Genomic DNA, 27,889 nt, shown 5'->3' with positions numbered 1-27,889 from the left:
GGCCGCGGAACCCTAACGCGCCGCCGTCCCTGTCCGCAGCCCTAGGCGGCGTCGCCGCAGCCGATCCCGGAGTCGGAGCCGGTCCAGGTCCCGGAGTCGATCTCGCTACAGCCGCTCCAAGTCTCGGTCCCGTACTCGCTCAAGATCGCGGTCAACCTCCAAGTCCAGATCGGCGCGAAGGTCCAAGTCGAAGTCCTCGTCTGTCTCCAGGTCTCGCTCGCGGTCCAGGTCCAGGTCTAGGTCCAGGAGTCCTCCACCCGTGTCCAAGAGGGAATCCAAGTCCAGGTCGCGATCCAAGAGTCCTCCCAAGTCTCCTGAAGAGGAAGGAGCGGTGTCCTCTTAAGCAAATGGTAATGTCTGCGGGGCTCCGAGACTCATGGCCCGAATTCAGCAATGGGGTTTGGAGTAGTTGTTTTGATCCGACTAATATAGAAGTGACTCCTCGTGTTAGGAGTGCTGCTCTGAGCTAACTCAGCTTTGGGAGTAAAACTGAAGAGAGGGGTCTGCAGAAAGGATGTGTATGAAGCTTAGATAATAATGGCTGTTTCATAAACTGTTTTGAGACCTATTAATGCAAATGATTATTTCTTGCTGTTTTTATCCAACGTCTGCATTTTCCCCTTTAAAGCTGCGGTCTCCTGTTTGATAAAAGAATATTGGCCAGTATTGCAGATTTTAACTGATTTGGCTGATCCTCCAGGGACCAGTTTCTGTGGGCGTGTATTGGAGCAGGTTTGTCTTTAAATGTTAAAGATGCACTATCCTCTTAGAGAAAGCAATCAGTTCAACTGTTGTTGTGCTGACGGGACTTCCTGTTCTAAGGGATGTGGCGCAAACGAATGGCAAAAACGAAGCATTGAACTTTTGGAACCAAAAGTTGACAGGTATTGATTGCACTGGGTGGGGAAAGGATAGTGTGTCTTTAACTCTCAAATTGTTTGGTCCTATTTTTTAAAAGGAAAGGGCCCTAAGTAGCTCAGATGTTAAAACATTCTGAAATGCCAGATGTGTTTCATTTGAAAACTAAAAACTTAAGATGTAGACTAATTGTCTGATCTCGAGTTGCTTTTGTTTGGATACAGCCCTCTTTTTTTTTTCTTTTCTTTTTTCCCCCCTTACCATTTTTCACCTGGGTTATTTGGCCAAGAATACATAAACACAAACTTTTAATGCTGATGGTAGCCTTTGTGAAATTTTCCTAATTGGGCCTTTAAAAAACTGTGATTAGTGGCTGGTTGGAACCTTTCTGTAACCTACTGGTTTCACCAGACCCTTAGTAAGTACTGAAATTAAAACCATGTGCACCTTTGGTGATTTTGTAATAATGGAAGGTAAACTGAACTTATTTTTTTTCAAACCTAGATGTGTCGACAAGCAACATAAAGGAAGACTTGGGGGAAAAGGACCCACGTACTCAGTAGTACTCAGTCCACTGAAGAGTCCTTGGAACAAGCAACTGGCTATTGAAAAGGTTATTTTGTAACATTTTGTCTAACTTTTTACTTGTTTTAAGCTTTGCCTCAGGTGGCAAACTCATTTTATGTGCCATTTTGTTGCTGTTATTCAAATTTCTTGTAATTTAGTGAGGTGAACGACTTCAGATTTCATTATTGGCTTGGATATTTGAGGTAAAATTTCCTTTTTGTTTATATAGTGCTGACTTTTTTTGTTTGAAATTAAACAGATTGGTAACCTAATTTGTGGCCTCCTGACTTTTAAGGAAACGTGTGCAGCCATTACACACAGCCTAAAGCTGTCAAGAGATTGACTCAACATTGCCTTCATACCTTAAAATTAAAAACCTACGAAAGTTGGTGTAAATTGTTTGTATATGTTATTTACCTTCAGGTCTAAATGGTAAACTGAACCCAAATTTATATAAAGACTTTTCAGGTGAAAAGACTTGATTTTTTTTTAAAAAAAAGGATTGTTTACCAAACACAATTCTAATCTCTTCTCTTATGTATTTTTGTGCACTAGGCGCAGTTGTGTAGCAGTTGAGTAATGCTGGTTAGCTGTTAAGGTGGCGTGTTGCAGTGCAGAGTGCTTGGCTGTTTCCTGTTTTCTCCTGATTGCTCCTGTGTAAAGATGCCTTGTCGTGCAGAAACAAATGGCTGTCCAGTTTATTAAAATGCCTGACAACTGCACTTCCAGTCACCCGGGCCTTGCATATAAATAACGGAGCATACAGTGAGCACATCTAGCGATGATAAATACACCTTTTTTTTTTCTTCCTCTTCCCCCCCCCCCAAAAAATGGTAAATCCGATCATCTTCATGTATGAACTTAAAATGTGGAAAATGTTAAGGAAACAAATGGTTTGTAACTTTGTAAGTACTTATAACATGGTGTATCTTTTTGCTCATGAATATTCTGTACTATAACCATTGTTTCTGTAGTTTAATTAAAACGTTTTCTTGGTGTTAGCTTTTCTCAGAATATGTCTTGGTCTTTTTTCCCCCGTTTATTTGAAAGACCTGTGCAATTATCTTGTGAATGTTACTGACTGTATAGAATTAAAATGAAATGTTTAGTAGTTGATTTTTTTTCCCCCCCTACGTTATAAAGTGGAAATGCCAGTTCAGTACCTACTATCCTCAATGCTCTAAGGTAGCACTTTGTTAAGGTTTTGAGTAACCCTCTTCTCATAACCTAATTTATGCCCTATTTTAATGACTTAGGAACAATCGAAGTTCTTTTTCTTATAGGAGTTTTAATTTTTGTTTTAATGGTTGTGTGACCCATCACAATCTAAAGTCAACAGATCTGACCATCTTCAGATCCACTGTACCCAAGCTGAAGTGGTCTCAGTCACACAGTTGGCTTGCCAGGTTGCTAATGAGTATTGACATTGTCCCAAAACAGCTTTTAGGTATAATTCAGAGACTGTCCTTTGCAAAGGAAATGACCAGCATTTCAACAGTATGTCTTCCTGGAAGGGCAGATTCTGCTATATCTTCTTTGTCTGCACCAAAAGACTCCAGAGGAATGTGGACACATTTCATGTCCCACTTGTAGAGCAAAGCTTCAAGTGACCAGTCGGCACTGAAAAAAATAAATTATTTTTTAAAAACCAAGCTTTTCCTGTTTTGCTTTAGATATATTCTCATTATATCCTTAAACTACACACTGAATGAATAGAGTAGTAAGGCTTGGGTTAACTTTTAATAAAATTGGGAGTAAAGCAGGATTATTCAGGCTTACCTTCTTACCTGGTAAGTAGACCACAATTGGACCTTGGGGTTCTTCTGCATCAAAAAGTAAACTGTAGTTAAAATGTCTTCAAAGTCTGGGAAGAAAAAACTTCTTAATAGACTTTAATTCCATTGTATCTCTGACTAAATTTACTACTGAGAAGAGCAAAAAAGGTTTACCTTCTGGTTCAAAGAACACATCGGATGCGAGAATAATGTCTTGCGGTGGTAGAGCCAGAAGATCCCGAGATACATGACCCCATGTGAGTCCCACAACATGCACCTGAGGCAGGTCATTCATTTGGCAGCTTTGCCGACAGATCTCTAGACAGTGAGGCAGCTCTGAACTGTCTGACAGTATTACTTCAGCACCGCATTTTGCAGCCATAATTCCTGGAAGGCTCACTCCAGCTCCAATCTAATGACAAGGTTAAAGGTTTCACTTAGAACTGCAAAGAATTAATGGATCTTGGCAAATGATTTCTCATTTCATGCTTGCATTGGTCAATGTGTAAAGATAGTTTGCCATATCTATAAAACATGCCATAATTTAACACTGCTTTACTATGTGGCGCTTCCTCCAGATTTGTCATGGCAGGTCTAATTGGGTCAAAGGAGTTATAACCCATTTCAGCATTTTAACGGGCCCTCAATTCTGACAACCCTTAAACGGGTTTGAACTGTGAGGGTCTGTGATCTATAAGGAGCTAATTATAAACGACACCAGCTCTCTAAAAGCTCAGTGGGTGATGTGGATACACAACCAGCCATTCAGTTGTTACTACCAATTATAAATAGCCTTCATGTGGCTAAAACCTGACAGGTCTGCAACATGACTTTATTATATTTAACGGGATTTTCCAGTTGGGTCTTGAGAGCAGCAAGGAGCTTAAACATACTAAGGAATAATACCAAGGAGTGCCTTCATAAATATTACTATTTGCATCAGTTGAAACACACGCTTCCTGTTTGAGGATGGGCATAGAGATTCCCTACCTTTACTGAGCTGCTGACAATCATCACTGCTTTGGGCCAGAAGTAAGCACCAAATGCCTTCATTTCATTTACATGGTTTTGCAAAAGTTAAGAGATGTTCTTAAGCTTCTGTATTTAGGCTTTGGGTTTAAGCATAGTATTTCTGCTGTAAGCTTTCAGCAGTCGAGCCAGATGGAGTGGTGAGAAAGCATGGGATACATTTTAAGACTAAAAGGCTAGAGAGTAAATATTAGTGTTTGTGGACCACATATGGTCTCTGGTGCATACTTTCTTTTTAAACACTTTTAAAATTCTTAGCTCACCTGCCTCACAAGCTGGCCAGATCATCCCTAAAAAATACCTAACAAAACCCAATAACCAGCATATAGACAAATTGGAAAATAATCTAGGATTTTCGCAAACCTCAAGGGCACTTGTACCTCTAAGACAGCCTTTCCTGGCAGAGATCCTCTGTGAAACCACAGGTACTGGGCCAGGACCACAGCACAGGGCCAAACATACATTCCATATTGAAGATGCAGGACCTGAAAAGAATTGTTTTGTATGCCATAAATAACTCATGCTGGAAGTCAGAATATTTATACAGGGCTTCCCTGGTGGCGCAGTGGTTAAGAATCCGCCTACCAGGGCAGGGGACACGGGTTCGAGCCCTGGTCCAGGAAGATCCCACATGCTGTGGAGCAACTAAGCCTGTGCACCACAACTACCGAGCCTGCGTGCTGCAACTACTGAAGCCCACAAGCCTAGAGCCCGTGCTCCGCAACAAGAAGTCACCGCAATGAGAAGCCCGAGCACCGCAACAGAGTAGCCCCCCCCCGCCGCAACTAGAGAAAGCCCGCGCGCAGCCGTGAAGACCCAATGCGGCCAAAAATAAATTTGTTTTTTAAAAAAGAATATTTATACAGCAATTACTGAGCGCTTGGCACTGGCATCCATTACAAAAACAACAGTTCCCTCTCTCCAGTTTGCATCCTATGGTGGGGGGAGGGTCGGGATATAAAATTGCAATACCATGTGATAGGCATTCTTCATACCTTCATTTACTCAACAAGAGTTTATCCAGGGCCTGAGTGGCTTAGTGGCTATCATAGGCTAGGCTGAGGATGTAACTCTCTTGGAATATGAACTACATACACATATATTTATCTCCTACTGGGGAGAGACAAGCAACAAGTAAGCAAGTGGATATTTTTGGTTGCAACAAGCACAATGCAACAGGGTAATGTGAGAGAAATGGGAGTGGGCAGTGACCACAAGGGGTCTGCTCGAGATAGGAAGAGAATGATTCAGGCAAAGGCCCTGAAGCAGGAACTGAAAAGCCTCTCACTGGGCACAGAGAGCCCTGGCAGTGTGGGCCTGAGGGCTGGAGGCAGGGCTGCGTAGTACAAGCACAGGTCAGAGGCAAGGCAGAGGCCAGACTTGTGAGGTCTTGTAGGGCACGGGAAGCTTTGCTTTTATTTAAGTGCAGTGAGAAGGTAACTGGAGGATTTTAAGCACAGGCATAACCTGGTAATGCTAAGGAGGAACAGTGGGGTTCTAGGATGACATCCTCGAAGAGGTTTGAGTAAGCTGAAGCCTGCAGTTAGGAAGGTAGGCAACTTACAAAGCCTTTGGGGAGGCACTGAATGATGAGAGCATGGTATTTAGGGAGGCAAGGTAACATAGCTCAGGACTCCGGAATGAGCCTGCCTGAGTTCAAACGTGAGATCTATAATTTACTAGCTGTGTGACCTCACTCAAGTTATTTAACCTGTCTATGCTTCAGTTTCCTCAACTGCAAAATACTACCTTCATAGAAAGGTTAGGAAGATTCGATGAAAACTACCTAGTACAAAGTAAGTATACAAAGTTAGCGATTGCTGAACTGCAAAGTCGCAAGACTTTGCTAGAGCAAAGGGTGCCCCTCCTGGGGAGGTAGGAAAGGAGGCTGAAGAGGTAAAAATATCAAAGGTGAAGGAACTGAAGGTCTGAACCTAATCATTCAATACACTCAACAAAAATATTGGTGCCTAAAATATGCTAGGCATGATTAAAATGCCTGCCCTGGTGGATTTTACCCAGGAGTACAATGAAGGATTTCTGACCTGAGGAGTGAGTTATGCAGATTTCGGTGTTTAAAAAAAAAAAAAAAAAAAAAAGTGTATCTGTTTCCACAAGGCCTATCTTCACCCACTCCCTAAATTTGGGAAGAAATCCAAAGGAGGTCGGGAGGGCTTTCCTGGCAGTCCAGTGGTTAAGACTCCAAACTTCCACTGCAAGGGGCACGGGTTGGATCCTTGGTCAGGGAACTAAGATCCCATACACCGTGTGGCGCAGCAAAAAAAAAATCCAAAGGGGTATTTCAACGTGCAGGCATTTAGAAACTGCCAGAAATGGGTTCCACTCCAGCCTTCAACTCCTTTTAAGCTGTTTCTCATATTTAAACTGCTACTGCCAATACCTACACCATGAGCTGCTGTTACACATGAAAAGATGCTCAACATCATTAATCATTAGAGAAATGCAAATCAAAACTACAATGAGGTATCACCTCACACTGGTCAGAATGGCCATCATCAAAAAATCTACAAACAATAAATGCCGGAGAGGGTATGAACAAAAGGGAACCCTCTTGCACTGTTGGTGGGAATGTAAATTGATACAGCCACTATGGAGAACAGTATAAGGAGGTTCCTTAAAAAGGAGGTTCCTTAAAAAAATAAAAAACAGAACACTACCATATGACCCTGCAATCCCACTACTGGGCATATACATACCCTGAGAAAACCATAATTCAAAAAGAGTCACGTACCACAATGTTCATTGCAGCACTATTTACAGTAGCCAGGACATGGAAGCAACCTAAGTGTTCATCGACAGATGAATGGATAAAAAAGATGTGGCACATATATACAATGGAATATTACTCAGCCATAAAAAGAAATGGAGTTATCTGTAGTGAGGTGGATGGACCTAGAGTATGTCATACATAGTGAAGTAAGTCAGAAAGAGAAAAACAAATACCTTATGTTAACACATATATATGGAATCTAAAAAGAAAAAGGTTCTGATGAACCTAGGGACAGGACAGAAATAAAGCCACAGATGTAGAGAATGGACTTGAGGACACGGGGAGGGGTAAGCGTAAGCTGGGACGAAGTGAGAGAATAGCATTGTCATATATACACTACCAAATGTAAAATAGACAGCTAGTGGTAAGCAGCCGCATAGCACACGAAGATCAGCTCTGTGCTTTGCGACCACCTAGAGGAGTGGGAAAAAGAGGGTGGGAGGGAGACGCAAGAGGGAGGGGATATGGGGATATACGTATGCATATAGCTGATTCACTTTGTTATACAGCAGAAGCTAACACAACATTGTAAAGCAATTAAACTCCAACAAAGATGTTTAAAAAAATGAAACACTGCAATGTGAAAGTGCTTTGAAAAACTGGAGGTATATAAAATATAATTGCTCTTGAGAGAGTTCGGGGTCAGCCATGAGCTGAAAGGAAGCAATGCCAGCCTGAGAAACTTTATTTGGTCAGTGAGGGTTGGAAATCCCTTCCCCCCGTCCCCAGAAACTGAATTAAGAAGCCCTTCAACAAGATCAAAAAAATATTAGGTGTCAAGAATGCCACTTTTCTGGCAAGAAATATTAGGTATGGAAAGGTCTCCTTCCTAGCAGGGTCTTCAAATTTCTTACTGAAAGACATTTAATCTGCCAAACGGCTTCGTACCAAACCGTTTCGCTCTGTGGTCCAGCCTAAGGCGGGAAGCCGCGGACCCCCCTCCCTATAGCCCCTGGTCGGCTGAGAACCGCTCCAGCCCCACTGCGCTTCCCGGCGGGTGCCTCCGCACGCACCTGCGGGACGCGGACCTCCAGCACGGCCCCCTCAGCTCCCAGGCCCGGCTCCTCCGAGAACCGAAAACGCTTGGCCCGGACCACATGCCCTCGGAGACCACGCTCGGTCGGAGGGGAGTCGGTGGCCCCCAGGCAGGCCGGGAGCAGGGGAGGGCGCCGGGTCGCCAGGCTGCCAAGCTGCACGCGCGGGTGCTCTCAGACCGGCTCGGGCCGTCTCCCCGGCGCCACGTCGAGTTGCTACTACCCGACGGCAAAAGGGGGTAAGCACCCCTCGGGCGACGAAATGGCCACGTGGCGAGAACAGACCCGAAACCCGGCCAACGAGACACAGAAGACAGGAGGCCCCAACTGTGAGGTTGACGGAAGACGGCCACGAAAGACCAGCTGGCTGCCGGAAGTGACGCGAACCGCAAGGTGGTGCGGGAGAGGCGGGGCCGCAGCTAGGTGGTGCCTCGAGCGTCTTGACCTTCCCAACATGGCGGAGACCCGGCGTGTGTGAGGGCGGACCCCAGAGGCTCGGAGGCCAATGGCTTATCGCAAGAGGCCGTAGCGGGCGGGGAAGACGGCCGACGCAGGCCCAACCCGAGGCTCGGGAGGTGGTTAGGGAGTGAATTTTCTGGAAGGCGACTTTAAAGGCGCCGGGCTGGAGCGAAGGACGATTTGGTGCCACCGCCGCCGCCGCCCGGGTCGGGGAGGGGACGCACTGGTGGCAGGAAGCGAGCTGCGCCAGGGTCGTCGCGGAACCAGCTGGTGACCCTGCAGGATGAACCACAAGAGCAAGAAGCGGATCCGCGAGGCCAAGCGGAGTGCGCGGCCGGAGCTGAAGGACTCGCTGGACTGGATCCGGCACAACTACTACGAGAGCTTCTCGCTGAATCCGGCGGCCGTGGCGGTGAGCGGGCCGCGATCGCGGGCCGGGCGGGGCACGGGCATCCCCGGGAGCTGCGCACCTCTACCGGGGCCGGGGTCCGCGCCCAGCACGGCCCCTGGAGTTACGACGGGCTCGCCCGCACCCCGCGGAGGTCGAGGTCATCGGGGCCCAGATCCCAGGGTGGGCCTCCTTCTATGCGCCGCAAACGCGCCTGCCGAGGCAGCTGGAGTCCCACGCCTCTGACGCCCTTCACGAGGCCTGTCACCCCTGCATCCCTTTGGGCGGCGGGGCCCTAGGGACCCCGGCTGTCAAAAGCCACGAGTGGAAGACGCGAAGCCCCCCTTCCCTGATGCGGTGGCGCTCGGTGCGCAGTGCCCGAACACACGCAGGTCCTTTTCCCTCCCTAAGAGGAGCCGGAAATAGAATCTGGCTCCTGGGGTATGTGATTGCTAATTGGCCTTGGGGGACACCCTTAACTGCCGCCGGACTTTTTTTTTTTTTTTTCTTTAATGCGATAGGTCTTTTCTGATTCCCTCAGGACAATGTGGAAAGGGCAGACGCCTTACAGTTGTCGGTGGGTGAATTTGTGGAACGTTACGAAAGACCGTACAAGCCCGTGGTTCTGCTGAATGCCCAAGAGGGCTGGTCCGCGCAGGAGAAATGGACTCTGGAGCGCCTCAAAAGGAAATACCGGAACCAGAAATTCAAGTGTGGTGAGGATAACGACGGCTATTCCGTGAAGATGAAGATGAAATACTACATCGAGTACATGGAGAGCACCCGAGATGACAGCCCCCTTTACATCTTTGACAGCAGCTATGGGGAACATCCCAAAAGAAGGAAACTTTTGGAAGACTACAAGGTGCCCAAGTTCTTCACCGATGACCTTTTCCAGTATGCGGGGGAGAAGCGCAGGCCCCCTTACAGGTAAATACTGGGCAGTGGTATGGTTATAATCTTGTCTAGAGCAGCAGGAGCCGCTGAGCTCAGTCAGCGAATCTATTTCCAAAACAGTGAGTGGTTCTCTCTTGGCTGCACATGGCCCTTACTTAGAGGGCTTCTGGTGCCTGCCCAGGGCCTCCTGCCTGGGCATCAGGATTTCTGAAAGCTCCCCAGGTGATTCAGACATGCAAACAAAGTTGAACCAGTGATCTCTAAGGGATATTTTAATAGTTCAAGTCCTGCAGTAAGACATGTTGGTGATTTTTCCTTTTTCTGTTAGGAGTCAGTCCATGCACAATTTCCTCAGCGTTTCTGCATACCAGAATGTGTGTAGTGTTCGAAATAACGGTAACATGTTTGTGTAAAATTAAAGCTTCTTTTGTGGTGTGTATGTGTGGTTAAATTACACATCCTATCTTGGATGTTTCCATCCTTTAGGTGGTTTGTGATGGGGCCACCACGCTCTGGAACCGGAATTCACATCGACCCGCTGGGAACCAGTGCCTGGAATGCCTTAGTCCAGGGCCACAAGCGCTGGTGCCTGTTCCCTACCAGCACGCCCAGGGAACTCATCAAGGTGACCCGAGAAGAAGGAGGGAACCAGCAAGATGAAGCTATTACTTGGTTTAATATCATCTATCCCCGGACACAGCTTCCAACCTGGCCACCGGAATTCAAACCCCTGGAAATCTTACAAAAACCAGGAGAGACTGTCTTTGTACCAGGTACAGATGAACTGAAAGTACATTCTTTGAATTCAGTAATTTGTAACTTTGGAACACAACTATATAGGGGGAGTCAAAGAAATCCCTCTGCACGCTGACTGGGTGAACTGACTGGTTCCCGCCTCTGACCGTGATGTGTTGCTGTGTGGTCACATGCTCAGGGGGCTGCTGTCCACGTTTCTTGTAACCTGAATGTATAATGACTGTGGATAAACTTCCTGTATGTAGAGAGCCTATTCATTTTTATTCCGAGTAGATACTTAGTGTCTTTGTTTATTGAATATGTTCAGTGACTTGTGCTTAATTTCTATAAATGGGGTTTTTGATCAGTGTAGCACTGGGTGGATTGAGTCAGGAAAGAGTGACTTAGGAGCCAAGAGGCAGGAAATCCTACACCTGAAAACTACACTTTGTTTTGATAGGTTGAGTGTGGGAAGTAAGGGTGTTCCAGATGGGCATCCTCCATCTAGAAACTGAAGAACTTGCTACCTTTACAGTTCTGGTCACAGCTTTGGATTAACAGGGCTTGACACGTTCACTCTGTAAAAGGGCCAGAGAACAGATATTTTAGGCACTGCGGGCTGGGTAGTCTCTGTTGTAACTGCTCAGCTCCGCCCAAGTGGCAGGAAAGCAGCCACGTACAAGCCATAAACGAACAGGTGCAGCCAAGCTCCAGTAAAACTTTACACAAACAGGTCGTTGGTGAGTGCTGCCCTCAGAAGGAGCATTTACCTCTCTGGGTCCTGTGTCTCTAAAGCTGTCCCTTGTGGACAGGAATCCCCAGGTTCTGAAGTTTGTGTTGTTCGTTATGTGAAGTTTATGTCATGGAGCGATTGTGTGTAGAACCAATCGTGTTTAACTGTTTACTTGTTGGATTTCAGGAGGCTGGTGGCACGTTGTGCTCAACCTTGACACCACCATTGCGATTACCCAGAATTTTGCCAGCAGCACCAACTTCCCTGTTGTCTGGCACAAGACGGTAAGAGGGAGACCAAAGTTATCAAGGAAATGGTATAGGTGAGAGACTTTTTTTTTTCTTATTTTTGCTTTGTTCCAACTTCTACCCCAGAGATAAAATGGAAAGAGTCCACTGGTGCCATAACATGTGCTGATTTTAGACGGGCCTGGGAAAAGCCGGGGCCGCAAAACCTCACGGGGAGAGGAGAGTGGGTCCGAGGTCAGGGCTAGTTCTCAGGATATTGGCCAGCCTTGAGGTGACAGAGTAAGACTGCATGTTTGATTGAAGCCACTCGGTCAAAACATGGTCACAATTGGGATTGTTCCTCGTTTTCTGTTTTGTTTTTGGTTTGGTTTGGTTTGGTTTCCCAAAGCTAGCACTAGCAAAGGAAGCCGTTTTGTTTGGGTTTTATTTTGGTTATTTCTTTTTCTTACCGCAAAGCATTATTCCCATTTAAACTTATGACCTTCAGTTCTTGTGAGCGAGGTGACTGCCCTGGAGACTTAGCTCCTCTGTTTATCCACAGAACAGATACAGCACGGGCAGCGGCAGTGCAAGCCACCCCCAGCCACCCCGTGCCACTGTGTCCCAACCCTGACCTGGAGGGACCAGCTCTCGGGGTAAGAGAGGGATTCTGGCTTGTTCAGTGCTCAACCTCCCTGCTGAGAGGGCCAGCAAGGGTGGTGGCTTTGTTCTCCCCAGACTCTCGGGCATCTGAGGCCCACTGACTCTGTCCCGCAGGCCGCCGCGTGCTGCCGTTCGGTCACGCTGAAGGCCGTCCTGAACAGCAGGTCTTTTGTCCCTGGCTGCAGTGGCCGCCAGAATAGGTTCCAAGGGGAGGGCTGCCTGCTGCCCCGACGGTCCCGTTCAGCTTCAGCTTCCAGCGAGGGGGGACCCTCTCTGTTGCTCGATACTTCTTGTCTCTTACAAACCAACGTAACCAAGCCCAGCTCCCATCGTTAAGTACTGTGCTGTGGAAAGGAGAGGTTAACAAACAACAGCTAGGAAAGGTTCAGGAAAAACGACGAGCGAGAGAGATTGTTTCTCCCGAGGGGAAAACTAAGACTAACTCGAGGAAGGTTTGCCTCGCGTCTCAGCAGCACGTCTGTCTCGTCTGCACCGCGGGTAGCGAGTTGTGTGTGGCTAGTTTTCCTTTCAGGAAAGCCTGAGCAGCATGGGGGGTTTCGTCCCCAACCTGTGGATCCGCGTGTCCTCAGCACCGTACGGGCGCGTCTAGGAGAGACAGGGCTCAGCTCTGAGTCTGGGGTACTGCATGTGGGCGTCGCTGCCTGTCCCAGCACTGAGGACCCGGGTCTTGTCTCTCAGGATCTTGAGGCAGGAGCACCCTGAGTTGGCGGTGCTGGCTGACTCCGTCGACCTGCAGGAGTCCACGGGGATCGCCTCCGACAGCTCCAGCGACTCGTCCAGCTCCTCCAGCTCCAGCTCGTCTGACTCGGACTCAGAGGTGAGTCCGTGCTCGCGACCCAGGCCTCCGGGGCTGGTCACCCTGAAAACCAGCTGTGACCTTCCCGCCTCCTACCCGGGAGGGAGGACGCTGGGAACGTTTCGCTTTCTTGCAAGAACTGCAGCTGCCCACGTTCTCGCTGTGGGGTGAACTTTGCCCGTTTTACAGCTGTGCACGTATTAGTGAATCGTTAACAATCATCTCTAGAGGTGAGAGGAGTGTCTGGGGATTCTGTAAGTGACCCGGGATCACACAGCTAGCGGACACTGGTGTCAGGATTCCACCTTCAAGAATTCTCCAAACTCAAAGCCCACGTTAGGAATCTCCCCCGTGGATAGTGAATTATAAGCCTAGAAACTCAGCAAATTCAGTCACCTTGTTTAAGCTAACACAACACTGGGTAAGAGCATCGGTGCTTTTAGCAGATGAAATGCCTGTCTCATGACTGTGTGGTCCGCTGATCCTGCCTCCTCTCTGGAGGAGGCCGTGTGTTTTATGAGTGTTAAGTGCTGTGCGGTGAAATTCCACGATGCCATCGCAAAGTGCTGGCTCTCACACAGTCTTAGAGGGGGATCTTGATTTCAAACAAACACCCCTTCTGTTAGAGAACACTGGAGGGACCCTTGGGGTCTGAGGAGACGGATATCCCGACTGTGTCCTAAATGGCCCTTTTGCCTCAGGGAGGCGTGGACAGTATCGTGCTGTCTCCTGAGGGCCGAGGTTCGTTTAGCGAAGAACTGGGCTGTATCCGACCGAACCCCTGTTTTTCTCCTCCCGTGTCCAGTGCGAGTCTGGCTCTGAAGGCGAGGGGACGATGCACCGCAGGAAGAAGAGGAGGACGTGCAGTGCAGTGGGAAACGGGGACACCACCTCCCAGGACGACTGTGTGAGCAAAGAGCGCAGCTCCTCCAGGTGACCGCGCGTGGCTGTCGTCTGTGTGCAAGGATGTGCCTGCAGCCTGCGGCAGGGCCCTGGGGGGCAGCCTTGTGGATCCGGCAGACCCGGGAGGGCCAGCGAAAGCCAGAGAATGAGGATGCTCTGGGAATGGGAGTCCAGTCACTTAGCATTTGCTACAGTAGCTTTTTTCTCCGCTACCGATGCAAGTGAACGTGGCTTGTTTTATGCATAAGGGCGAGAATCTACGTGGATGGTGCCAAGGGAACCCTTTACATTATTTAATAATAAAAGTTAAATTCATTTTATATCTTGGGAACTTTTTTCCTGGAGAATACCAGAATATCCCCTTGTTGCTCTTCTTGTCATGATCTTGGGAGAAGATAGTGTTTCCGCTGGTGGGTGCCCTTGATGGGGAAGTGATAGTTACCGCAGTAAAGTAAGAGAATGCTGAGGAGTTACCGCATATCTTCTGAAGAGCCTGAGGCGTGGCCTCCTGCTTTTTCTCCCAGTTTGCCACTGCTGCTTTGAGCGCTTGCAGATTCCTTATAAAATCTTAATCATGTCTCCAGTGGGTTTTGGTTTTTGTTTTAAACCCTATAGGATCTAAATAAATTAAAACTTGAGATAAAAATCCATAAGCTAATCTTTTTGCAAGCACCTGCTCTGGTGCTGGGCACACGACAGGCTCCCACTGAAGTTTGGTGACTCTGCGTGCATCCAGGGTCTTTAAACCCCAGAACCCTGTTGTCCATGTGCTGCTAGTTGAAGTGTCAACTATAGGTAGCATTAAGAGGTGAGGTTTTGGACTTCCCTGGCGGTCCAATGGTTAAGACTCCGAGCTTCCAATGCAGGGGGCACGAGTTCGATCCCTGGTTGGGGAAGTTCCACATGCCGCCTGACAAGGCCCACAAAAAAAAAAAAAGAGAGAGAAAGACGTGAGGTTTCAAGGAAGATAGTGAAATACTGAGGCCTGTGGGATTCTGTCTAAAGTCCCTGACTGCTGCAAAGATAGTGAAATACTGAGGCCTGTGGGATTTTGTCTAAAGTCCCTGACTGCTGCAAAGATAGTGAAATACTGAGGCCTGTGGGATTCTGTCTAAAGTCCCTGACTGCTGCAAAGATAGTGAAATACTGAGGCCTGTGGGATTCTGTCTAAAGTCCCTGACTGCTGCAAAGATAGTGAAATACTGAGGCCTGTGGGATTCTGTCTAAAGTCCCTGACTGCTGCAAAGATAGTGAAATACTGAGGCCTGTGGGATTCTGTCTAAAGTCCCTGACTGCTGCAGCTGACGTTCCTGTTACGTTCTCTGTATCTCCAAGCAGCCTAGCGCTTGCTTAAATGTGGTGAACAGGACCTACGTTCCTTTCTGTCGTCTTTTCCTCATTCTCTGGGGTCTGGCTGGAATTCCGTGGGGGAAATTCGGGTGTCTTAATCAAGTGGATTTATCAGACTAGATGGTGCATTTCTCAACCCGAGTTGTCCTTTTCCCAGGCATACTTAGATTTCTCTTCTTGCTTTTTTAAGTTTTTTCTATATTGTAGACTTATGTCTGCCCTTGGGGTGTGACTTTGTAAGAAAAGTTTTTAGAGAAAGCCCTACCATTATATCAACCTGGGGTCCTGGGGGTCCTGCTTTTAACATATCCTTCCAGCTTTGCCGAAGCTGTGCTGTCTACATGCTGATTACAGGCAGTTGTACTTTCCTTGGCAGGATTAGGGACACTTGTGGAGGCCGTGCTCACCCCTGAGCAGAAGCTCTCCCTGAAGTGGCTCCCACGTGAGCTGTTGGCGGCCACCCAACTCAGTTTTCCTGTCTTCTGCTCCTACCTTCTCCTTTGTCTTCTTTGAATTTGGATAATCCTCTCTGGCCCAAGCTCCCGTCTCCGGTCAAATGCTGTTTTTTTCTGCTTACTGAGACTAGATTGTCAAGAAGTTAAAAAACTCTGCATGCTTAGTGAAGCACCGAAGGCCTCCGTGATGTCGCGTGAGAAGGTGCTGTGCTTCTCCTTTAAAACCAAGCTGGTCGACCTCAAGGCTGGAGGGTTGTGATCCTTTGAATGCCTTGTTGCATCTGTTGCCTCGCTGGTGTTGGTGAGGGACCCCCGCCGTCCACGTGGCCGGCTGCACGCAAGCGGAGACGCCGAGAGTGGTGAGCGGTGAGTTCTGTGTGAAGAGATTACGTGTAAGAAGGACCACGAGTGTGCCGCCTTCCTGTATGCCGTCATCCGTCCAGAAACGCATTCGGTGGCAGTAACCCGGCCACTCACCACTGCCTAGTGCTATCTTAGGATTTGTTACATTTTCTCCACAATGAGAGAGGCTGTTAGAGTCCAGGGATAATTTTGTCATCACAGAACTTAAATTATAAACAGGGCCAAGTTCTTAAAAGATTTGTCACCATCATTCCCACCACGTGATCCATAAGTCAGAAGCTCTCACTCTGTAAGAGGATTCACGATAGTGTCCCCACTTCTTGGACCTGCAGACATTAGGTGGGGGATCGTGTTACGTGCTGGGAATAAATGCAGAGGTGGTGCCTCTGGCCTTTGGGATCTGTTTAGGCTTCTAACTAACTCTGGTAGGGACTGCCCAGCGGGTTCCATCTCCTGCCCTGTCAGTTCACCTGCTCGCCTTCATCTGTCCCTAAATTCACCCTAAGAGGGGGTTGTTGAGGGCATGCCCCTGTGGAAAGCATTTTCTGGGCTGGAATGAGGAAGCGAAGGGCACCGGTAGCTTGGGGCCGAGGAGCCTCACTGGTGCAGAGGTGTGTGGGCAGGTGGCTGGAGCTGTATGGTGGGGTGTCTCCAAAGCCTCCCTTCAAGCGGGTGTGATCAGGGAACTCCTGGTCGCTTCTTTGCCACATGTTCCATGTTTGATAGACCAGTTATCACTTCCTGACTCTCTGGGTCGGTCATGTGGCTTTTACTCTAGAAGGCTGGTCCCCTATTTTGTCTTCGTCCAGTTTTCTGCATTCTGAAATGCCGACCAAAACACGCATCTGGGTTGGATGGTACGTCTGCTCGCTTCCTAGCATCGCTCTACCTGCCGCTCCCCCTCACTGGCCCTCTGGCTCCAGTGTCTGTGGTTGTGAGCAGATCCAAACCCTGAGAGATTTTATTCATATTTGAATGGCATTCCTCCTCGTTTTTAAAAAACTTTTCTTGACATCTTCAAAATGCTTTTTTCCTTTTCCCAGTGTTGCTACCGGGCTGTGACTCACTCCCTTTCCTCTAAAATCCATACCAACTGCGCCTCCCTCCACTTCAGTTTAAAGGATGAAACCACCAAACAGGCTTCTTGCCACCAGGGGGCGTGGTGGGATGCATTTGCAGCAGCAGGGATTGTAAAGTGGAAGTTTGGTTTGAGAGACTAGCCACCCAGTTTTACTTCCCCAGATGCCAAAAGTGATTCCTGTTTGAAAAACAATACCCAGATATAAGGGATCCAGCCCGTCTGACAGGCCCGCAGTCACCTCTCCTGAAAGTGCCTGGGTAGCACGGATTACATTTGGGTCTCGCCACCCCACACGAATGACTGTGGGACACTCTTTCGTTGTCTTAGCCAGGCCAGAGATTCAGAAGCCCCCCTTTTACTGTCACGGTGGGCCAGGCAAACACACCACTGTGGAAGCAAAGTAGGGCCGAGGTGGGGAAACAGAAAGCAGTGGAGTGTGGCTGGGTGATCACGGTGAGGTAGGAAGCAGGAACCAAGGGTCCATCTGTTCTAAAGTTAACCTTTTCTACCCACCTGGCGCGAGCTACTCCTTTGAGTGGTGTCAAGGATAGTAAGGAGAAAGATACAACATTAAACTATTTTTAGAGATTATTTTCTGACACGACAGCAGATCTTAAAGCCGACAAGCTGGGTCCTGGAAGAAAGGATCCGGACTAATAACTGCTGTAGAGGAGGAGTGGGGTGGGCGAGACAGGAGCGGGGGACCCAGGACATCAGGAGGGCTCTGGGTCTTTGGGGATGAGGGAGGTGCCAAAGGCTTGACCATCAGCCCAAGGTGGTCAGTGCTGCACACAGGGGCCTCTGGGGTCAGTAGTGCTGTTGTGTTGAGGGTGATGCCTTTGAGGGGAGAGCCACCAAAAGCAGGGACATTATTCACGTTTTGCTCACGCTTGCAGATGCCCATTTGTTAATTATTAAAACAGTCAACAGGGCTTCCCTGGTGGCGCAGCGGTTGAGAGTCCGCCTGCCGATGCAGGGGACACGGGTTCGTGCCCCGGTCTCGGAGGATCCCACATGCCGCGGAGCGGCTGGGCCTGTGAGCCATGGCCGCTGAGCCTGCGCGTCTGGAGCCTGTGCTCTGCAACGGGAGAGGCCACAACAGTGAGAGGCCCGCATACCAAAAAAAAAAACAGTCAACAAATGTTTCAGCACCAGGCACTATTCTAGGTGCTGTAGACGCCACAGTGATAAACGCAGCTCCCTGACCTCGTGGAGCTTCACAGACAGTGAAGTTGGCTGTTGTTCACAAGGGCCACGGGTCAGAGTGGGTAGAGCCGTGCACGTACATCTCCGTGACCAGAAAAGCAAGTTCAGTCCTTACTAAATGCAAGTTTATGAGATCTTCATAAAAGAACATAATTATAATTATAGCTGTATTTTTAACTTAGGACGCAGCTTCTTTGTGAATCAGCTAAAGGTATTTAAACAAAGGATCAGCAAGAAGGTTGCTGGTGCAAGTGCTTTACACATTTATTAGAGTTTCCGCTTTGATATGCTTTTAGGACTCCAGAAAAGAGTGTGGGGTGGAGCCGGGGTTTTGTAGTAAATGTAAAAACCCCTGTCTAGGAAGTAGGCGTATAAGCACGCAGCTGTAGGTTTCTTGAATTGTATGTAGCATTTCCACAAATAAGTCGTTCCTGCTGTGTACTGGGTCCTGCTGATGGTTGCACGTGGAGTCTGGTTTCTCCTCATACTCCACCCCTCCCCGGCTTGTCGTGAGGTTACACGGATGTTACATTGTATGCAGGAGAACTGCAGAGGTGGCTCTCAACTTTGTCTCATGATTCAAGTTCAAAAACTTGGAGCACCTGGCCCCATCCTCTGCTCTCCCGAGAGCAGGAGAGCTGGCCCCGCCTGCCTGCTGTCTCCGCGGGGACTGGACACTACAGAGGAACTGGGACTGTCTGCTGAGAGCCTGGTGTCTCCTCCGGGGTCACGTAGAGCACCCTGAGCGCCTCCTAGTTCTGCTTGGGTCTTACCCGTGGGGTCTGCCACCAAATGCCGGTGGGGCCGTGACTGGATTGGCATTTTTAACTTTTCACTGGGATGAAACTTGTTCATCATTTTAAATAAAGCAGCTTGATTTGGGGTTGGGTCGTTTGCATTGTCCTGTCCTTGTTTTCATTCTTACTCATCCGAAAGTCAATAAAGTGTACTGAGTTGGTCTGCACAATAGGACCTCTTAGATATACACTTGATCTTGAACCACTCAGGGTTTAGGGGTAACAACCCTCCCTACACACAGTGGAAAATTCAAGAAAAACATATAGTCAGCCCTCTGTATCTGTGGTTCTGGTTTCTGCAGCCAGCCTCGGATTGTGTAGTACCACAGTATGCGTTTATTGGAAAAAACCCGCATCTAAGTGGACCCATGCGCTTCAAACCCATGTTGTTCAAGGGTCAACTGTATATTTTAAAACAAGGTGGACAGGTGACAAAAATAAGGCCCAAACACTTTGGCTGAAAGTGCCCCCTGGTCAAAAGCCAGTAGCCAAGAGATAAACCTCACTCCACATTTTATAGCCGTGGGGCATCTTTCATCAACTGCGACTAAAATTCTTTATGCGTGTCCCCCCAATACTATGTGATGCAGCAGGATTAAGCTCACCCTGTGTGGCGCAGCCAAAGAAAAAAGAAGCAATTCTTCAAAAAAAAAAAAAAAGGCACTCACTCCTTCCGGCATCTTGGCTTACATCAGATATCACTGTACGTTTTCTAAAAACGTATTAAATGCATCCTAAACAAAAACCGGAACCCTGGTTTTTCAATATGAGGCCTGTGTTTGGCATGATACCTTACAAACTTTGTCCACTCCTTGTTTTTTAAAAATAACTAGAGCAGTGTTTGGGAGTGGTAGGAAATGAAGTTTTCGGTTGCAGTGCATTTGTCTCCAGCATACACTGTTCAGTGACAGAGCCCTGGAAGGGTCTGGAGAAACAAAAACAGTAGGCTTCTTTTCCCTCATTCCACCCTCCTACATTCCAGAATTATGAGAAGAAGAAAGACAGTAGGGGAAATAGAGTTGACCCATGGCACCTGGTGCTGAATTCCTGAAGCCCGTCTTTGGGGGCAGCCTCCATACCCTGAGGCCCGTGTGGAAGGCCGCTGGGTCCAGACCGGGAAGGGGCCTTCCCCGGCCAGCACCTAGAAACGTCCTCTTTGTGAAAACGTATCAAAGCAATCCCAAGGAGTAAAAGCAGCTGGTGACGTGTCTATAAAGTGGCTAAAAGTAAGCAGAGTTGGTGTTTTCATTGTCTTACAGGCAGTCCGGAGCTACCGTCTAGTGAACCCTCCTGTCTTTACTTGGCCCTTAGCATTCCCCAGCTAGCAATTCCAAAGTGCTCTAAGATGACCTGCTCGGGTCTAAAATGATGCCGAAAGGGCCCCGGAGTACTGGGTATCTCAAACTGCTTTTCAAAAGGATCCTAAGCCCAAAGCGTCGGGCCTGCCCAGGCAGGGAGGGCTCGGCCCTTCTCGGGCCTCAGGAGCACTTCCCAAGGGGCCAGGGATCTGGTCCCCAGCAGCTTGAGTCACCCCCACCCCCCACCCCGGGTCCTGGGAGGTCGGGGGCGGGGCGCGGCGGGGGCCCCGCCCCGGGGCGGGGCGCGGCTCACCCCCCACCCCTCACCCTGCAGCCTACGGGTTCCCAAATCCACGTGCATGTGGCTTGTTTCAAGGGCTGCAATGACAGTTGTCTTGATAGTGGAAAATATAATACTTAAAGAAAAGAAAGAAAGGAAAGCTGCCTTTTCTTTTTAGGCTAATTTGAAATCCAGATTCCTGAGTCATTTATGTGTGAAACCCATTGGGTGGGACTGAAAGAAAGGCACCGGACAATTGCAATCCTTTTTATTGCCGTTTCCAAACTGCACGGTGCGTTGCACACTCTCCCAGGGGCTGCAGATCAGTCGGGCCAGTGTGCAGTGAGGAAGCAGGATAAGGCCCTCCTGCGGCACAGCTGAGCCCCCCAAAGCCGCCCTCCTGCTTCTGCAGTCCAGCAGCTCCGTCCTGACCCCGCGGCCGCCGTCTTGCTCTAGGATATCCAGATGGGCGTCTGATGGCTGTGGGCACTCCTCTGCCCAGCCCGATACACTTTTTCTGATGTATCTCTTTAGATTGGAAGCCTAGTTGCCAGGCGCCTTCCCAGGACTTCAGCACCCTTTGCCCTTCCAGGCCACCAGCAAGGGTCCAGAGCCTTATCAGAAGGCCTTGTTCTGACTCCTGAGGTCCCTTTCTTGGAAGGGAGGATGGCCAGGACGGTCAAAACTGTGAGCAAGCTGCTTTGGTGCGTTGTGAGCACGTCTGCAGCGCCCACTCTGAATTTTGCTGGACACAATGGTTTATACTGGAGAGAATCCTTGCAGGGAGGAGGAAGCAGCGAGGCTGGGCGGAGGCATTTCTCTTTGCTGAGTAATTGTTCCAGACCCCCTGTGAGCTGGCGCTTTGCTTGACAAGAGGGTGACTAATTGTGTCATTAGAGTGTATTCTGACCGGGCTGAGGAGAGCTGCTGTGTTCATCCCAGGGAGCACCGAGGCCCTGTGGTTCTTGCTGACCTCACCTGTGGTGATGGCAGGTGGGGTTTGGACGCGTGCTGACGTGTTAGGTTTGCTCCCATATTTAGGATTCTCTTGGGAACAGGGGAGGTATAGGGGCTGTTCCCAGGCTGCCACTTGCTCTCAGTCAGCCCTGCTCCTAGAGACGACACAGTGGCCCCTTTTCACCCAGAGGCAGCTTCTGGACTGAAGTTTAAAATGTTCTGTAGGGGATTCCCTGGCGGTCCAGTGGTTAAGACTCCACGCTCCCACTGCAGGGGGCCCAGGTTCGATCCCTGGTCGGGGAACTAGAATCCCGCATGCCACATGTCGCGGCCAAAAATAAATAAATAAATACAATGTCCCTTAGTGGTGCTCAGTCATCTCGATCCTCTGGGTTACAGCACTTCTGAAAGAACTTTCTACAAGGCCTCTAGGCTCTCGGCAGTATGATATCTATGTAAGGGTTCTTTAAAAAGCAGCCCTGGTTTGCCTCTGGCTGGGAGAAAGCAGGTCCTGTGAGGGCGAGTGGGGGCTTCGAAGGACAGGGCACCTCACGGAGGCTAGTGTGATGGACACAGCCTCGGAGCTGGTGGTGTGCTGCCAGAGCAGATGACTGTGACAGTTGAGGCTTGTGCGTCCCTCCTTCCTCCCCACGGCCTGTCCTGACGTGATCCACCCAACAGAGAATTAAGTTTAAGTCCACTTCCTCCTTTGGAGGTCTCGCCCTTCCCTCTTGGGTTCAGGTCTCCAGCCCTCTCTGAGCTAGCAAGCCCGCGTCGACTCCAGCTGTGCACAAGGCCCTGGGCCAGGTGCTGGGGGACACAAATGCCCACTGTTACCCACTCCCCCGCCTTCCCGGTGGTGGCGTTACCCCGAAAGGAGCTGCTAGGAACTGTCTGGAAATGGACTTGGGCATTTCCGAGAGCAGGTCCCACGGCTTTCTCCTGATGATCACACTGCCTAATCCTGGAGAGCAGACCGGAAGGCCCGCTGGGGAAAAATCACTCAATCTGGGTTTGGGAAAGCAGCAGGGACGCCCTCGGCCAGCCTCTCCCTAAGTGAGCAGCAGCAGTGGGAGTGGAGGGGGGGCAGCCCCAGCTGCTGAGAGCGGGAAGGCACAGCCCCAGCCCCGGGAGAGTGGCGCTGAACTCACCTCTCCCCTCCCCCCTGCATTTTCCATTCTAATCCAATCGCCTCCCTTCCTGGCGAGGCCTGGGAGGCCTGGGGCAGCTGCTGCCCACCCTCACAAAGCTGATTATTGAGAAGGACCCAGAGCCCAGGGAAGCAGCCTTCCACAGCGGCTGTGGGCCATGGGGAAAAGGCCCCTCGGCGCAGGAGAACCAAGTCGCATGAAGGGCCTCCGTGGGCTGGGAGGCTGAACTGGGACTGAAGAAATGCGGGCAGAGCAGCCAGGGCAGGGAGGCCGAGCAGAGGGCAGAGTTGTATTGTGAAACCGCTTGTCATTTGTCTCTGAGGGATTAGTGTGGGAGTGGGCAGGGGAGGGGGTGGGCATGCCCCACCCTCACAAAGAATTACGGAGAACAACGTCAAGAACAGGAGCTGGTCCCTTTTAAGCCCAGGAAACGGTGCTTTTTGGGTGCTGAGGTATAGGTTAGGATTTTAGGATGTGCAGGCCTCTTACCTAATGGAGATGTGGATTCCAGCAAGGCTGTATTATAGGATACCAAACAGTGGTCATGGGCAAAGGGTCAAGTGTCATTCAGTAGTACTAGAGTCAAATCGCTCTGTGTGTGCCAGGACCCAGACATCCTGGTGCTTGGGCCCTCAGTCTACTCAGAAACGGAGTAGGGACTTCCTGTGAGGCAGCTGGCCAATGTCACAGGCAGGGAGACTGTTCGAGATTGAAGGGGACTAAAGAGACAGGAAAGACAAATGAAATGCCTGATCACTGATTGGATTCTGGATTTGGGGTGGGGGGGTGGAGCGGGGGTGTGGGGAGCTATAAAGAATATTTGGGGGACTTCCCAGGTGGTCCAGTGGTTAAGACTTCGCCTTCCAGTGCAGGGGGTGCAGGTTCCATCCCTGGTCGGGGAGCTAAGATCCCACATACCTGGAGGCCAAAAAACCAAAACATAAAACACGAGCAATATCGTAACAAACTTAATAAGACTTTAAACAAAAGGAATATTTTGGAGATAACTGGACCGTGTGTCAAATGAATGGTTTATTAGATCATTTTATTGTATCAGTGCTCATTTTATTGTATCAATGATGCCGGCGTTGTGATCATGTAGGAAAATGTCCTTGTTCTTAGGAAGGTGCGTGCTGAAACGTTCAGGGATACACACGTCATGATTCACATAGTCCCACACACAGATCATGGGTGTGTATGGAGAGAGAGTACAAAGATGGATGGAAAAATGTTAAGGATTGGTGAATCTAGGTGAAAAGGGTACATGAGTGTTCATTGTATTATTCTGTCAGCTTCTCTGTAGGCTTGGAATTTTCCAACATACAGTGTCGGGAAAAAGGAACCCAGTGGGGAATTTCCCAGGAAACGGCTTGTTTTTTCGGGCACTCTAGGGGTGCTGGTCTGATTGAGCTGCAGAGCCTCCTCTGTCTGTCCTCGCCATGCAGCTGGGCCCTGGTTCACCTTTTCTGAAGTTATCTTGCTGTTAGGTCCATCTTGTCACCACAGACCTGCCCCCCGGGAGCTGCAGAGCCCCTAGCCCTCCCAGAATGATCAAGAAGCAGGTAAATCCCATCCCCCATCATCTGTCCTGAGCTTCATTTATTTTTTTTTCTTTATTGTATTTTATTTTTGTTTTTTTCTTTTTCGTGTCCTGACCTTCATGATGTCAGCATGACTCCACTTTTCTGTTCTCTTAACAGAAGCCAGTTTAGTGGAGGCTAACAGATACCTGGCAGGTGTTCATACCACTTTGAGTCCGCTCGGGCTACTATAACAAAGTACTGTAGATTGACTGGTTGAAACAACAGACATTTATTTCTCCCAGTTCTGGAGGCTGAGAGTCCAAGATCAAGGTACTTACTGACGGATTCGGTTCCTGGTGAGAACCCACTTCCCAGCCAGCTGACAGCTGCCTTTTTGCTATGTCCTCACACAGCACAGAGGACACTCTGGTGTCTTCCTTTTCTTATGAGGGCCCTAACCTCATCATGGGGGCCCCCACTGTCATGACCTCATTAAGCCTAATTGCCTCCCCTAGGTCCCACCTCCAAGTACCATCACATTGGGGGTTCAGCATATGGGTTCTGGGGGATACAAGCAGTCTATCAGATCTAGTGGTTTTCTAGGGGGGTGGGAAACAAATAATCCAAGTGTCCATTAATTAGGACGTTAGATTAGTAAGCAAATTGGTAGAAATAAGGAAAAAAGCCGGACACAAAACAGGAATTAGATCATCACAATGATGTACATCAACTAAACAAGATGACACAGAGGGCTGGAAGCAGAGTTCAACGTTTAGAACTGCAAGAGGGTATGTTTTGTAAAGTTCTTTAAGCTCATAATTATTTTTTCATATGGGAAAGAAGTTGGGGCTTTCCTAATAGCTAAATTTCGTTCATCCTTTCAGAGATAGAGTCTTGTTTGCACATAGAAAATGTAGCTGTCAGAATTTTTCTACTTAGTGGGAAGACGTAAACTCCCAAAGAACGTGCTTAAGAAGAAAGCTGTCTGCCTTCAGAGAGTTAGAAATAAAACGTTGAGCGTGTTCACTTTTAGACAGTTTCTTTTTTGTAGTCTTTTCCTTCCCAGACCATCGGCCCAAACCACAGCATGGGAGGGGTGAGACCAACTTAGACCCTTGATGGACATTCTTTTTGAGAAATGCCAAGTCCCTGGTAGCCAGAGCATCTCCGGAGCAACCTGCGGCAGAGCGCACTGGGTTTGCCCCTGTTAAGGACAGGTAAATGGAAGAGGGGCCCAGAAACCTCCTCCTGTCAGGCCCTGATGCGCAGACAGAGCTGCTGGCTGCCATTCTGATTGCCTGCTGCCTGGGATGCTAATAGCAATCATTCCGTCTCTCTTGCGGGGGAGGTGGGCACATGGGTCACCTTCTCCTGGCCAAGGTGGCTAAAGAACAGCTAATGAGATTAACCAGCCTGAAGGAAGCCCAGTGCAAGAATTCATGGAACTTGCTTCTCTGGTATTTTTGCCTCTGAATAGCCTTAGGACTTGGGGAAGTCACTTAACCTTGTAGATTTCCCATCTACAAAATGAAGGGGTTGAACTAAAATGATGTCGGAACACCTGGAACAGTCTGGGATTGTCTGCTTTCCAGTCGTCAGCTCTTGTTTCACGGCCTGGGTAGAGGGTGGTTTTTTTGTTTTTTTCTTTTTGTGTTTGTCTTGTCTGTGTTGGGTCTTTGTTGCTGCGCGTGGGCTTTCTCTGGTTGTGGCGAGCGGGGGCTACTCTTCGTTTCGGTGCACAGGCTTATCATTGTGGTGGCTTCTCTTGTTGCGGAGCACGGGCTCTAGGCTTGTGGGCTTCAGTAGTTGCGGCACGCGGGCTCAGTAGTTGTGGCTCGTGGGCCCTAGAGCGCAGGCTCGGTAGTTGTGGCACACGGGCTTAGATGCTCCGCGGCATGTAGGATCTTCCCGGACCAGGGATAGAACCTGTGTCCCCTGAACTGGCAGGCGGATTCTTAACCACTGCGCCGCCAGGGAGGTCCGTGCTCGTGTTTAATATTTCCAAGTTAGAAATCCTGGCAGACATGGCTAACCCTCTGGGCAGTCTGGTTGAGACAACCCTGGGCTTGGTCTCAGCAAGGGCCTAATTCTGTGACCTTGGTATTAATACTCTTTCCCCCCGGCCAGATTCTTCCTTGCTGAAGGCTCAGAGTCTGAGGTCAATCTCAAGACAAGAAAGTACCTCTGGCCCAGTGGCCTGCTATGAAGATCTGTAAACCTACTCCAGGGTCAGACCGTTCTTTGTCTTTATTCCTCATGATCTAAAGCTGGTTTCCCTTCCTCGGGTGGAGGCCTCCTAAGGAGATCTTAAATGCTGGCCCCCTGCATTCTGTCATTACCCTTGGAGTTAGTCGTGGTCAAAATTCTTCAGCCTGGCTTTCCCCAGCACAATGGTTTCGCTTCTTCTGACCCTCTCAGATCTGATCTGGTCAGTCCCTTAGTTTTCTTTCCTGTCCTTGACCTTCTGTATTAATCCCGAAATGTAGAGACTAGAATTCAACCTAATACTCACTGATTGAGGGTCTGGTAGATGCCTGATTGCTGCTTCAGGGTATTTTTTTTTTAATGAAGCTTTTGATGTCCTCTAAATCCGATTTATAGGAACAGTGCCAAAAACTGTTAATCTGATAGGATTGAATCTGGCAGGCTGATGTCTGAGCCAGACAGAGTGTGTTTGGGGTTTGTGAATGTGCCCTGATTGGGATCTGAGGTCAGAGTCCGGGATGGTCCCTTTGGTCTGGACGTTTGGACACACCACCCTAGAGGCTGGCTTCTCATGCCCTGAGGCAGTGTGCAGCTCCTAAATCTCTCTCTCTCTCCCTCTCCCCAGCCCTGCCCCTTGAGTCAGTGGCTTAGCAGGTCCTCCCTCTCCTTTGCTCTTTGCTGGGAAAGCTCCTGCCCATAATATCAAGTGGAGCACTTACATCAGGGCCTGGACCACCACCGCCATCTCCCAGAATACACTGGCCACGATCGGCCTCCTGGTCTGTGGTTGATGATGCCCAAATGTATATGCCCAGCCCAGCACCGTCCCAGCTGCCTCCCAGACACCTCCCCTCTGTTGTCTAATGAGCACCGCAGACAGTCATGTCTCATAAGGGTGCCTCATTTCTGCCCCCTGGCATGCCCTGCACCTCCTCCCCAAGCCCAGTGACATTCATCCCACTGAGAGTCTAGCACCACTCCCACAGCTGCTCAGACCAAGAGCCCACGTGTCTTCCTGGTTTCTTCCTTTCCCTCTCCCGCCCCCCCGCAGTCACTCCATCAGCCAGTCCTGTCACCCGTGTCTCCAGAAGGCCTCCTGCCTGCTGCCACGTCTGCCCATCTTCCTGGCCACTGCTCCAGTCCAGGACTCATCCGGCTGTTCAGTAACCTCCCCAGTGGTCTCCCTGCCTCCAGTGTGTACCCCATCCAAGTCCCACCCCGCAACCAGCAACCAGTGTGCTGGTGCTGTCCGCTGTCCGTAACATAGAAACCTCATCTCCTGTTCTGCTTACAGCCCCCAGTGGCTTCCATCGCTCACAGAATAAACTCCGGGCTCTTACCAGGGCC

General features: G+C 49.3%; 3 protein-coding genes across 18 annotated transcripts in view; 2 read left to right on the top strand and 1 right to left on the bottom strand.

The window, feature by feature from the left end:
• SRSF2 (serine and arginine rich splicing factor 2) overlaps positions 1–2,439 on the top strand; it is a 3,280-nt gene extending 841 nt beyond the window's left edge. Inside the window, exons 2-5 of one of the 8 annotated variants that reach the window (XR_003005374.1) lie at positions 40–350; positions 629–732; positions 1,363–1,471; positions 1,981–2,426. Coding sequence is in view for 2 of the 8 variants with exons in the window: in XM_024760650.1 (XP_024616418.1) it covers positions 40–343 (304 nt within the window). In the remaining 6 variants the exon portion in view is untranslated. Of the gene's footprint in view, positions 1–39 lie in introns of all 8 variants that reach the window. The other 7 variants (XR_003005373.1, XR_003005372.1, XR_003005371.1 and 4 more) reach the window with 7 other exon arrangements.
• METTL23 (methyltransferase 23, arginine) lies at positions 1,088–8,396 on the bottom strand. 3 transcript variants are annotated; one of them, XM_024760651.1, is made up of 5 exons: positions 8,034–8,396; positions 4,610–4,714; positions 3,375–3,612; positions 3,205–3,289; positions 1,088–3,045 (listed from the first exon to the last, which is right to left on the bottom strand). In XM_024760651.1, exons 2-5 carry the CDS (start codon positions 4,691–4,693, stop codon positions 2,880–2,882), a joined length of 573 nt encoding a protein of 190 aa, XP_024616419.1. In that variant the 5' UTR covers positions 4,694–4,714; positions 8,034–8,396; the 3' UTR covers positions 1,088–2,879. The 3 variants fall into 3 exon arrangements, with proteins under 3 accessions (XP_024616419.1, XP_024616420.1, XP_024616421.1); XM_024760652.1 differs by having other exon boundaries at positions 8,340–8,358; XM_024760653.1 differs by lacking the exon at positions 8,034–8,396 and having other exon boundaries at positions 3,375–3,614; positions 4,629–4,698.
• Positions 8,397–8,518: 122 nt separating this feature from the next.
• Positions 8,519–18,132, top strand: JMJD6 (jumonji domain containing 6, arginine demethylase and lysine hydroxylase). 7 transcript variants are annotated; one of them, XM_024761090.1, is made up of 8 exons: positions 8,519–8,925; positions 9,443–9,831; positions 10,285–10,571; positions 11,453–11,550; positions 12,061–12,149; positions 12,856–12,994; positions 13,779–13,906; positions 15,603–18,132. In XM_024761090.1, the coding sequence occupies exons 1-8, from the start codon at positions 8,797–8,799 to the stop codon at positions 15,637–15,639; spliced, it is 1,296 nt and encodes a 431-aa protein (XP_024616858.1). In that variant the 5' UTR covers positions 8,519–8,796; the 3' UTR covers positions 15,640–18,132. The 7 variants fall into 7 exon arrangements, 6 of the variants coding, with proteins under 6 accessions (XP_024616858.1, XP_024616860.1, XP_024616859.1 ...); XR_003005432.1 differs by lacking the exon at positions 15,603–18,132 and having other exon boundaries at positions 11,453–11,588; positions 12,056–12,149; positions 13,779–13,903; XM_024761092.1 differs by lacking the exon at positions 12,061–12,149 and having other exon boundaries at positions 11,453–11,588.
• Positions 18,133–27,889: the final 9,757 nt, after the last annotated feature.

This window comes from Neophocaena asiaeorientalis, unplaced genomic scaffold (genome assembly GCF_003031525.2).
Source record: "Neophocaena asiaeorientalis asiaeorientalis breed wild unplaced genomic scaffold, Neophocaena_asiaeorientalis_V1.1 scaffold30, whole genome shotgun sequence".
NCBI classification, from domain to species: Eukaryota; Metazoa; Chordata; class Mammalia; order Artiodactyla; family Phocoenidae; genus Neophocaena; species Neophocaena asiaeorientalis.
The sequence above is the reverse complement of the archived record's forward strand: the minus strand, read 5'-3'. Positions and strand labels throughout refer to the sequence as shown.

Coding starts and splice junctions, on each gene's coding strand:
- METTL23 (XM_024760651.1), bottom strand. CDS start 4,693: ATGTATGTTTGGCCCTGTGCTGTGGTCCTGGCCCAGTACCTGTGGTTT. Junction 3,290..3,374: donor TGTGTTCTTTGAACCAGAAG/GTAAACCTTTTT, acceptor TTTTCTTCCCAG/ACTTTGAAGACATTTTAACT. Junction 3,046..3,204: donor TCTACTTACCAGGTAAGAAG/GTAAGCCTGAAT, acceptor TATTTTTTTCAG/TGCCGACTGGTCACTTGAAG.
- JMJD6 (XM_024761090.1), top strand. CDS start 8,797: ATGAACCACAAGAGCAAGAAGCGGATCCGCGAGGCCAAGCGGAGTGCG. Junction 8,926..9,442: donor TGAATCCGGCGGCCGTGGCG/GTGAGCGGGCCG, acceptor TGATTCCCTCAG/GACAATGTGGAAAGGGCAGA. Junction 11,551..12,060: donor CTGTTGTCTGGCACAAGACG/GTAAGAGGGAGA, acceptor TCCACAGAACAG/ATACAGCACGGGCAGCGGCA.